Source organism: Branchiostoma lanceolatum, chromosome 6 (genome assembly GCF_035083965.1).
Source record: "Branchiostoma lanceolatum isolate klBraLanc5 chromosome 6, klBraLanc5.hap2, whole genome shotgun sequence".
Lineage (NCBI taxonomy): Eukaryota > Metazoa > Chordata > Leptocardii > Amphioxiformes > Branchiostomatidae > Branchiostoma > Branchiostoma lanceolatum.
Genome location: NC_089727.1, coordinates 13,539,912 through 13,551,637, shown reverse-complemented (window position 1 = coordinate 13,551,637; position 11,726 = coordinate 13,539,912). Strand labels below are relative to the sequence as shown.

General features: G+C 43.6%; 1 protein-coding gene across 1 annotated transcript; it reads left to right on the top strand.

The window, feature by feature from the left end:
- Window positions 1–90: 90 nt before the first annotated feature.
- On the top strand, window positions 91–8,523 carry LOC136437404 (uncharacterized). The gene is made up of 3 exons (XM_066432006.1): window positions 91–4,122; window positions 6,305–6,610; window positions 7,023–8,523. The coding sequence occupies exons 2-3, from the start codon at window positions 6,354–6,356 to the stop codon at window positions 7,870–7,872; spliced, it is 1,107 nt and encodes a 368-aa protein (XP_066288103.1). The 5' UTR covers window positions 91–4,122; window positions 6,305–6,353; the 3' UTR covers window positions 7,873–8,523.
- The last annotated feature ends 3,203 nt before the right edge of the window (window positions 8,524–11,726 follow it).

The following is an 11,726-nucleotide window of genomic DNA, read 5'->3' as shown; positions in this document are numbered from 1 at the left end:
AACTCGGAGAACCGGAACCTCAGATCCCTAAGAATCCAGACGGATACGGGGGCCGTAGTGTACTAAAACAACTCAAATTGACCTGAATTAACTTGCATGTGCAAGTGGTATACCACATCAGTGTACCACTTGCATATGTAGTTTAATGTAGGTAAATTTGAGTTGTTTTAGTACACTACGGCCCCCGTATCCGTTGGATTCTTACGGATCTGAGGTTCCGGATCTCCGAGTTCTCCTGTCCGGATACGTCAGGATCCGAGGCCATTTCGTGCAGTGCCTGTTCTAGCTAGTCTCCAACCAGACCCAATAGATTGCAAAGACCGTATCCAACTGGAAGAAGGAGCTTATAGTGCAATCTATGAAAACTCCTTCTGCCTGTTGGATACGGTCTTTGCCAACCCGTAGGTCTGCTTGGAGACTATGTTCTAGCTGTTCACGGAAAAAATGGCTGTGTGCGTAGCCTCCATAGCAGGCTCTGAACCGGCCTTTTTGGGGGCTAATTAATACACCTTTTGCAGCCAGCCCGTAACCATCAGCCACCCCCGTGACCATTTTGCCGGTGGCTGATGGTTACGGCCTGGCTGCAAAAGGTGTATTATTCAGCCCTTAAAAAGGCCGGTTCAGAGCCTGCTATGGAGGCTACTGTGTGCGGATCACTGGGCTCGTAAGGAAGAGTTTGTATATCAACAAAATGAGAGGTGTCCGGTTTGTATAAACGTTTTCTCAAAATGTAATCTTGAGAACTTAATGTTGAAATTATTAATTAATACAACTAATGAGGTTTTTATCACGATAGAACGCACACGTAAAAAAATTATTTCGCCAAATGGTGGGATACGGACCTTGAATACATTAATAAGCTTAGAATAGTACTATTAGGTGTCCATATGTGCGTGTAGATTCGCTTTCTATTTGTTTGTACGTGACCTAGTTATGATTTAGTTCAGGCAATAAGGTACAATAAAGATCTTTTATTAATCCTGTTGCGTGTATTTTGTTGAACAGCCAGGCTTATTACATCTATCATTGGCAGGCATGCGTGTATAAGGACACCTCGACTTGACATAGGAAGGTGTGAAAATAGGTGTGTAAGGTATTATCAACTTGAATGTTTATTCTGTTTAGAAAGTACTTAGTCCGTCTTGTCTCCAAAGTCTTGACACTTAGGGCCCGTTTGCTTTCCCTGGAAGAACTTCGCATAATGAAGAGCCATCTACCGGACCAAACGATATACTGCAGCCTAGCCATACTACTATATCCATCCACGTCATTATATTTAACCTCCTTGATTAGGCTAACCCTCCTTGGGCTAAACAAGAGGCAAAGAGGTATATCACTTGAGAGACACACAGAATGCTACAGAAAGACACACTAAAGAGCATTTCAACCCCCTCTCGGACATGCAAAGATGCGCTGACACATCACATCCGCTTTGAGATTACTCATGGGAAATACTGTGAATCATACCCACGAAGACGCAAACCTCTTAGGAATGCTATTTGTTCCTGAAAAACATATTTTCCTCCCCTTTTTTGTTCCACGTAAAAAATACTTTACCTTCCTTCAAGGAGTTCGAAAACACATTGCTTTAAAGTTTCGTGGTTTTCGATATCTAAATAGCACAGAAAACTCGTATTCCTTCTACAATTAGATAAACCATGTATTATAGGTTCCATCTGTCCTTTAATACATTTACAACTGTCTTAAGAAACGAGAAGAATTTGAACCTGTACTTAGTAGTATGCATCAGTCTTTGTAGATGAAGTAATATGTCACGTTCTAAAATCACTGTTCTTGTACTTCTGTCTTTATTGCTATGGCCTGTACTTAGCTTTCAATGTAAACTACTCACTTCTTCACATTTGTCTTCGTTCCCCTCTCCATTAGTCAAATCCAGCGCATAATTTTTGCTGAATACCTCCGAATAAAAGTCGTTAATTTACAATTCCCCGATGGGTAGTGTTAATATCGCTGTAGAGAAAGTGACTGATGTCGTCACTCCTGCAGGCGTGTTTCAATTACATCCGGCAGAAATGAATGAAGGAATCCGTGCACTCTGCGTGACCAGCATGCACTCCTCAATCTTCCACCTTAATTTGTGAGAGAGAAAGTCAGAAGTCATGAGACGCGACCCTGCACAGCTAAATAAAGCCTTCCCTAGCGGCTATTTTTATCCGTATTGACGTCACAGGCCCCCATCCATGTCAGGCTGGCATTCAGCGAGCCCCGCTTTATTCAGAGCGGTTTTTCTGTGATCACCGAACACAATGACTGGCGGGAACAAAGACTCTCTCTCACTGATGAAACAATAGAAAAAATGGGCCCCAGCTTTGGGACGAGAATGCGTTCTTACAATTATCCCATGACTTGACTTGACAATTATCCCATATCGCACGACTATTGTTCATTTTCCAGTCGACGCGACATATGCGTATGATTGAATGGGAGCAATATGGCGGGAAAATTTGCCGTGACAGTTTTTCTTGCTACAGAATGTCGTTTTAATGACGAATGCGATGTTTAGTTACGACTGAGTGATTCTGTCAGCAAAGTCTCTTTAATGCTACGTTTGATGGCAATTTAATTAGCGTTCACATCTGCCTCGCACAACAAGTGGTTCTAAAGAGGATGTTTCATCCAAAATTGGCGCTAGAGCACGATGTACCAAGAAACATGTTTTACTTCTTAGCGTTAGAAAATACTTTTCCCGTGGGTTTTGGAGGAGAAATCCCAAAACGGGGGACGGAGAACAGGTCACGTTATGTTTCCCTCCCATGACGTATTTGCATGTCCCTTTCTTCTCAGATCCGCACGGAAAACACGGCATTGTGTCGGGGATGAAAAGCGCTTCTTCTGGGACAAAACTGTCCCGTCAATGACCAGGGTACTCGGAGGGTCGAAACTGCTCGTTTACAGTTGTTCTCCGTGTGGGGCCTCATTTCACTGCCGCAAATAGGGCACAGGAGGACAAGGGGGCTTCAGTTAGTGTGTGAAAGCTCGTGACACAATTACACAGAGCGCGCCACTGTCAACTTTGCCATTTCAGTCCTACTGTGCTGACGTGCACAGCTCGCTCGCGTCTAACAAGAAGCCTGACCGGACCTGAGTACGCGCTTATCGACAGCCAGCGCGCTTCCGGACATTTTGGATCGTACCAAGGCTGTTGCAAACGACGGTTCCGCAAAAATGCTTTCGGTTTCAATAATCTGAACTTGAAAACTTGGGAGCGAGAAAGCTTGGGCGAGACCTCGAAAGGCTAGCGGAGAAGAAACTTTTATTCTACAGATCCATTGAACCGCTCCACTCATTACCATCTTCAATTGGACCTCAGCCACTGATTTGCGCACAAGTGGGACATTTCACCATCGCGAGAGGATCTCTTTTCTCGACGCATCTCGAGCACCAACCGCCCTGTAGTACCGAGCCACTCGACTTGCCACAGGGAGGGCTGATTTTCATAATCGAGGCAAGAAGTCGACCACACCAGCTGCTGTCCGTTACGGAGTTCTTTCGGAACCAGTCGAGCGGAATTGAGCGGCTTCAGAGAAATTTATTCCCCGCTCCATCCATCAAAGCGCCGGCGGGTACCAGTTGTTTGTACGGCGCCGTGCGGCGGAGCAGGGTGGCCATTCACGGGCAGAGATCAAGCTTTGACTGCACGAGGATCCCTTAATCCGCTTATCACGGCACGGTCATCGATACATAGAATGTAGTTATCTGTCTCGGGTTGGACACGGAGCTGTCATATCACAGAGGGTCCACTGTGTGCGGTTTGCAGACGACGTTTGGCAAGATTCTCTCCATCGACTGCCCGGACACAAGCGAACATCTGTATTTGTGTTGTGTCAGATTTTCGAGTGACGTGGGAGCTGAACGTGTTGCGGGAACGCTTAAAACTTAAGAATAAAGACAACGACATCGTTGTGAAGTGAGGGTCTTCATCAAATCAGACCACCTACAGGACGGGGTTCCGCGCGTCCGCTGACGTCTCTGTTTCCCGCCAACATCCGCCTGACGCCGGCCGGTCCAGCAGCAGGACAGAGTGGATTGCCAGAAAATGGTGGCTTGCTGACTCTGGTAGTTAGCAACAAACCATCGTCCTCAGACTAGTCTTTTGTCAAGGTTAGTACATGTGTTGATATTAATCACTTATAAGCAGAAGTTGTACACGTAATATATATGCAATCTTTGATATGGCAATGTAAGAACCAAACTTTGCTTGACGAATGTATACCTGTGTACAATAATCCACTTTGGTACTGTTATGTTATGAGCTATGCTTCATATGGCCTGAATGAGACAATGAAGCATCGAATGTAAATAGTTTCAAGAAGAGTTTTTCGCCCCATCAACTTTCGAAAGCTACATAAGCGAAATTTAGTGCAAGGCTTAGGTTTCTTTAGATGCTTCTAACGGCGTTTGTTTACCGTTTGATTAGAGGTGGACATGTAATAGGAACTATCTCGAATACGGTTCCATATGATCCTTGATTGGGATGACACGTCCCTCATTTCGTTTCTAAACATTTTCTGAAAACCAAGAATTTTTTGCTGAACCTCTACACGACTACACGATATACACGATTTTACACTGTATAAAGCCAACTGTAGCGTTCTGTTCCAAATGGGGCTCTAATAAGAAAATAATAACCACCAAACAGAAAAATGGAATTTCCCCAATTGAATTAGCACATATTTTCGTCATTCCCGCTTACCATCTCCCCCATTTCCAAGTAAGGATTTTTCCTTCCTCTAACACAGGAATTCTGTTTTAAAAGGCTACCAGGTAAAGAATGTGCCGCTTGTTTCATAAAGGGGAAGGTCAGTTTGCGAGGAGACCCCGCTAGGAACCGATAAAAAGACGGGATCATGATCTGATTGACCCCAATTTGCACCAAAATAGCAGAGTGCAATAACCGAATAAACCACGTTGCCCCGAGTTGCATTCAAACAGCATCTCTTACGCACAGGAGGTATAATAACATTTGTTGTAGCGCTGTTTTTTGTGGTGAGACGACAGAATTTCTCTGTGGGACACAATTTACGAGATGCAGGTGATGATTTAAACTATAGATCTTCAATCTCGCAGCTGGATAGGGTACGGTAGAATCGCCATATTCCCTGGTATTTCAGGGTGTTTCTAATTTGGGTGTACATATATTTTTTCTCCAGAAATATGTGCCGCTTTCGTGTCACAACCTTTATGCTGACAAATGTCACAAAAAAGGTAGCCAGAAAACGAAATACATCTGTAGAAAAAAGGATGCGGTTTCTAATACGTATACCGACATCTGTGACTCAGCATTGTTTTCTGACGAGAGAAGTATTCTATATTATTATTATAATACGTATACCGACATCTGTGACTCAGCATTGTTTTCTGACGAGAGAAGTATTCAGAAATGAAGTGTTAATGTTGATAACCAAATGATATTCATTACCTGAATCGAAAGAAGAGATAATCTTGTATTTTTCAAACTTTACATGGGGTAACAAAAGAACAGAGCCTAGAAGAACTTTCAGAAGAAGCAAAAAAGGACCACCCGCATTCTGAATTGAAAGCTACTATCAGAACATCGTGTTTGGGAGATATAACATATGGGGAAATTACATGTACTCCATCATATCATTCCATAGTTCCTTTATTGCTGTTCATAGCTATTTCGCTACCTCATAATGACCAACAGAATTCATGCGTATTTCGAATGCGGAATGACACGAAGTATTAGATTCTAACACACCAGATGAGACAAACGGCCCAGTTCTATTTAATGGAGGCTTAACATATGCTGTGTGGTGTCGTTGTTTGATTATTTTGGCCAGCGGCTCGCGGATATTCAGAACTATTGGGAAGAAAAGCGTTATACAATTGTATGGCTGCATGACTGCATTTGTATTGTGTGATCTTAATGAACGTTAACGATGCTCTTTGCATATAGGTCTTCCCAGGCGATATCACCATGAATAACTATATGCTAGAAAATTACAATATGTCCCCTGCATGTATCAAAATACAAATATAAAGTCTTGGAGAACTTCACAAGAAATATTTTGATTCGTTTTCTCCAAAAAGTTAGGTTCGCCTGTAGCATCTATTTGCGTATCTCACGCCCTGTTGAATGGCAGTTCCATTGTCATTCAGAATCACCCCCATTCCCCAGTTAAAGCGCTTTTACATACCCTATAGAAACCCTCTTCCGGTATAGAGCTGCCCCTTTTACAATATCACGAGTATTGTTAAACGATTAGAGGGACGCTGTCCATTCTACGCCGAATAATCCGTTTCATGTGTTTCATTCACACAGTTCTGTCGACCAGATTAGCGCGAGCCACGTGGACCCACAAAGCTCTCCGATGCGGCTGGACATGTCTGACTCTAGCCCCATGCTGATGGAACTCCATCCCCCTCCCCACCCGTCCCAGCGGCTCTCTCCCGGGGCTACCCCCGGGAGTAACCCGTCCCCCTCCCCTAGCCACTCCCCTTCCTGCCCCTCCCCCCGACCGAGCGAAGTGGAGACCGACTCGCTGCTGTCGTTCATGGACACAGCATGTAACAGCATCAAGCTGGCTCTGGACAGGCCGTCAAGGTCACGGCGGAAGGTCAACCACAGGTAAGGACTTTTTCTCCAAAATTGCGATACACAAAGTGAAAGTCCTTCATCGTACCTTAATGCTCTAATCAGCCGGGCACAGGCTGTTTAACTTGTCGAGAGAAATTCGTATTCACCAAAACAAATACATGTATAACGTTACATGTTTTCTTGCTCCTTTATAAGTATAGGTGAAAATCCTAACTAGAATTAGAAGAATAATGTTCTTGAATTCGTGGCCACTACAATATGAAAATGACATTGACTTTCTATCCTGTTCAGGATTAGGCATTGGAAAAACATATACGTATACCTCCCTATTTCAAAGAGAGTTGTTTATGACGATGTTGCTATATTTGCCGTGATGATAGTGTTGCTGGTTACAATCGGGACAATTTACTTTATTATCGTTTTTTGTCCTCTGTACTATTAGGAAGTATTTGCAAAAGCAGATCAAACGGTGCACACAGAAACTGTCCCCGGGGGATGGAGAGAACGACGACAAGGACGACAACGCTTCCGACAAGGAGGCCGCGACAGCAAACAAGCCCGCGTCCCGCCGGGACTCGCACATCGGCGCTCAAAGTAAGTCTCTGGCAGCTTTATTCGACCCCAACACCTTAAAGAGACCCGTCAACCCGGCGCCGACCCGAGGAAGGACACGCGTGCCTCTCCGGAAGAGGAACCTTCCTCCATCTTTTTTCACGGAGCCAGGGAACCAATCAGGACACCGAGGTTCCCTACAGACATGCGCACTGGCCGGGTCGTGGCCCTTGGACGGATATCGCCATCCGGGAGTTTCCGATTCTCTAGACATCTTCAATCCAGACATTGCCGATCTCATCACGAACTGGCAAGACGACACCGGACACATTTCCGATCCGTCCATGTCGGCCATGCAAGGAAATTCGACCATGGCGGCGGCCGGGGATCATGCCTCCATCATGCTTCACATGCCGTCTCAACCCTACGGAACCAACTTCAACATGACCTACCCCCAGTCGCAGAACAACCAAGGTCTTCTGACAACTGCTCCGCAAAGTTGGATGGCAGGCACCCCTAGCTATCCCTCCGCACCTTCATCAAACTATACCGCCAGTCGGGAGGACTATTCACGGGTCGGGTACCCCTCGTCAAGTTCAACTGGGATGTCAAGTTCACTCTACGCGCCACAAGTTCATCAAATGCCCAACGGTTTGCCGGACTTCCCGCAGGCGTTTGGACATGGTCAGGCAGCCATTGGACAACAGTGGCCCAACTCTTTGTGTTACACGTATCTTTAGGAGGACTACAGAGTACAGTATGTTTGTACGTGACGTTACAGTCGCCATGCATTTTGCTGCATAACTTGTCTTAGAATCGAAGCGCACAGGTTTTTCATAGTATACGTATCTAATGTGGTTTTGACGATGTTACATGACTCGGACAGAAGCAATCCACTGACTACTTTCAATTTAATACAATTTCAGTTTCCTAAGCATACAAATTGATACAATGGATGTATGCTGTCATGCCAGAGAACAGGCATTAATGCATTGTACACATTCGACAAAAGAAAAGACATTGATGGATTTGTGACATTGATGGATTTGTGTTTATATTTGGAACCCTTCCAACGCCCTCAAGTACTTTGAGGAAGTCTAGGTTTGCTCAGTTAATAGAATAGACTCGTTGAGTTTTCATCAAGAATGATTAAATGGTTTTGAATTGATAGTGAAGTGTTGTTTATCGTGCTGCTAATTACTTGTACATGTAAATATATAGTTAACAACCGTCCAGTTCCAAACAACTGCTTTATGAAATTGTGTTAGATTTAGTGATGGGAAATTTCAAGCTACAAATATCTAGTTCTTTGACAAACTGTCTATGGTGATGTATACTATACAACAAATTGACTGATGTCAACTGTGTAGAATAAAGTCTTTTGCCTTGAATTTCGACGGTCGTTGGTTGTTTTTATGATCTTGATATGAGGTGTACAATATTAATGATGTCATTGGGATGCAACCAAACATATTGTAACTTCACCCGTTTAATTGTCTTATGCGGCTCATAACAAAGTCCTGTTGATTTCCCTTTTTTCATTTTCGCGGCTGACCGCGAAAATGAACTGAGACCCAATTCTACCATGGTACGATGCATGGTACGATGCATAGATAGATGGATCTTGATTCAACCCTTTCAACCTGCATCAATGTTTCTGAAGTATATTTGTAAACTTTACAGTGTGGTGTTGACATTTTAAATCATAGTTAGGTTATCGTTACATAACAAAATTCTCAACAAAAAAAACTATTTTGTGGTTAACAATAGCTTTATCTTATTGTATGCCCAAAATAGTGTAATGAAACATGCTAATAATTGCAGTAATCGAGTAACGAGCAAATGTTCATAAATTATGTTAATGAAATGTTGCGAACTAGGTTTTAAACTTAAAAGTGTAGTACGTCCGTTACATGAGATCCATGGATCTTGGAAGGTAGTACATTACATCCATGTTTTTATACATGGCCATATTACATCTATACCAGAAAACTGAACAAGAAGAAACTAGTTTTGTCAAGAAAATTACAAAAAAATTTACCATGCATAGAGGTTTTACAATTTGATACCTTCAAAGTAGTATGCCAGAATGGCTTGTACCACTAGCTCATCGTGGAAGGTCGTGACGTGTAGACCCGTAGGTCCTCGGTTTGAGTCCGTCAGGGGAAGGTTTGTTTTTCTCTTTTTTTTTTTCTTTTCAAAAATCCGTCTGATGTATACAACGTCTTTATATTATGATCTTAGATCCAAACCATGCCTCAATTTTTTTTATTGTTCATTATAACGGAAAACACCATTCAACGGATGCTTTTACGTATGGTTGATTGGTTGGTTGCTTGCTTGCTTGGTAAATGTACAACCATAATTTGGACCCGTGCCATGTCATTTATACCTCATGTATGTCATTTCTGCCTTCATTTTCCAAAGGTGTACTATACGTTATAATAAGAATTAAGGGCTAGGGTGATTGAGATTAAGGGTTATAATGACAGATTAAGGGAAAGGGCAACGGATTAGGGGCTGTGGTGATGGATTAATGGATATGCTGACGGATCAAGTGCAAGGTTGACGGATTAAGAGCTATGTTGACAGATTAAGGGTTATATTGACGGATTAAAGGTCATGGTGATGGATTAAGGGTAAGGTGGACGCATTAAGTGAAAGGGTAACGAATTAGGGTCTCTGGTGATGGATTAAGATTTATGCTGTCGGATTAAAGTTTATAACCACGGATGTAGGGTAAAGGTGACGGATTAAGAGCTAAAGGGACGGATTAAGGGCTATGGTGACATATCATAGGCAATGCTGAGGGATTAAAGGCTTTCATGACGGATTAAGGGCAAGGGTGACGGATTAAGGGTTCTCCTGTGGGATTTAAGTTTATGTTAATGGATTAAGGGCTAGGGTGACGGATTAAGAATATCACATCCCGTTATAATATACTCCTCAACTAACCACGTGTAGATAATCATGTTCATTGAGCGAAAATGGCAGCTTTTTGCAGAAGCACTTGTTTGGATTCATTCATGTTTCTACTACAGAAGGGCATGGCTACGGGCTGGCGAATACATATAGGTACATATATCCACACCATGTAAATCTTACGGTAAGACCAATGCGTTGGAAGAATGAAAACTTGAAATTACTTTCCAAAAAGTGAACATGAAAGTGGCATGATCTTCAAAAACAAAGGTTGTAACAGACCGTAGACAATCACCGGGTTAGATGGACACGCTAAGCTATAAGGGCTTACATCGATATGTTCAGATCTAAACTTTGAAATGGGAAGGGCTTTTTGCTCTCCACTTATGTGAAAATGCAATCAGTAAAAATGCACAATAAAGTCATTATAACATCATAAACCGTATTAATCCCCCGACTGTGTTTGGAAGCAAACTAAGCCCAGGATTACCAACATTGAAATGTCAGGATTACCAACATCGGCCGTGACAGTCTGTCTGATGTAACAAGTGTTTACAGCTATATAGCCCGGAGAAATCTTGCTCTGTATCAGAACAACACACAGCCGCCATATCGGTCAAGACCTGCTGAAATCATGGCTGAAGAACTCCATTCCGAAGTCGTACCCACCTCCATCCCCAAGAGCTGTGATGAATATAACGACGGCAACCATCATCCCAACCCGTCTGCGGTTACTGATGTCACAGCTGAGAACGAAAATGACGTTTCTGCAAATAATGCCGGCATGTCAATCTCTGATGGAGATGACAGCAAAATGCGTGACATACGACATCCTCCGAGTGCACTTTATCAACATCCGATGTGTGAGCATGACACCCCCAACCCTGATCTGATGTATTCACAAAATGCCTTGAGCGCAAATCCGATGTACCCGTCAATTGCCATTAACGGTAGTAGTAATTTGGAATACCCGCGAAACGTCCGCAACCCAAATCAGATATACGAGCCAGACGTCTGCTCTGAGCCCGCACACAGGCCGGCTAACAGCGATGGCACTCACAGCATCGAGCCGTTGGCAGCTACACACCAGGAGGTTCATGATGATGACGATGACAATAACAAACCCACAACAAGTGACGCTGCAGCTGAGATCAAAGAAATAGATGTGGTGAATGATGTCGCTGTAGAAGTAAACGCTGTTCCGTTTGTGCGTCCTAAATCCACCTCCAGACCTGTTAACATCGATCTCTACATCAGGCCATACGCTGTCAGGTATCCGACACATGACGAGAATCGTGGCGGTACGCCATACGCTGTGAGACATCAGGAAGATGATGAGGATGAAATACCCCCAGAAATTGATGGTGCAGATGGCAACAGAAGAACATACCATACTGCCCCTGATGACATCGATATCACACCATATGCTGTCGCCTACATGTGCCAGTATGACATGACTGACGTAACGCGACGTGACGCGTCCATGAATGATGCTGACACATCGGCATCTGTCAGAGATGACAGTAACGTACAGAGAATTCAACATGACTGGAGGACACTTCATCATCAACATCCGAGTTCCATTCCAAACTTCCTCAACCCAAACGCGATGTACGTGCCAAACGTTCCTCAACAAGCAGCTCGTGGTAAGTGTGGTCCTCATTTTAAGGCA

What these genes read in the sequence shown, in the direction of transcription:
- LOC136437404 (XM_066432006.1), top strand. Translation starts at nt 6,354, where the DNA reads ATGCGGCTGGACATGTCTGACTCTAGCCCCATGCTGATGGAACTCCAT. An exon ending in CGGCGGAAGGTCAACCACAG is followed by an intron (nt 6,611 to 7,022) that starts GTAAGGACTTTT and finishes CTGTACTATTAG; the next exon opens with GAAGTATTTGCAAAAGCAGA.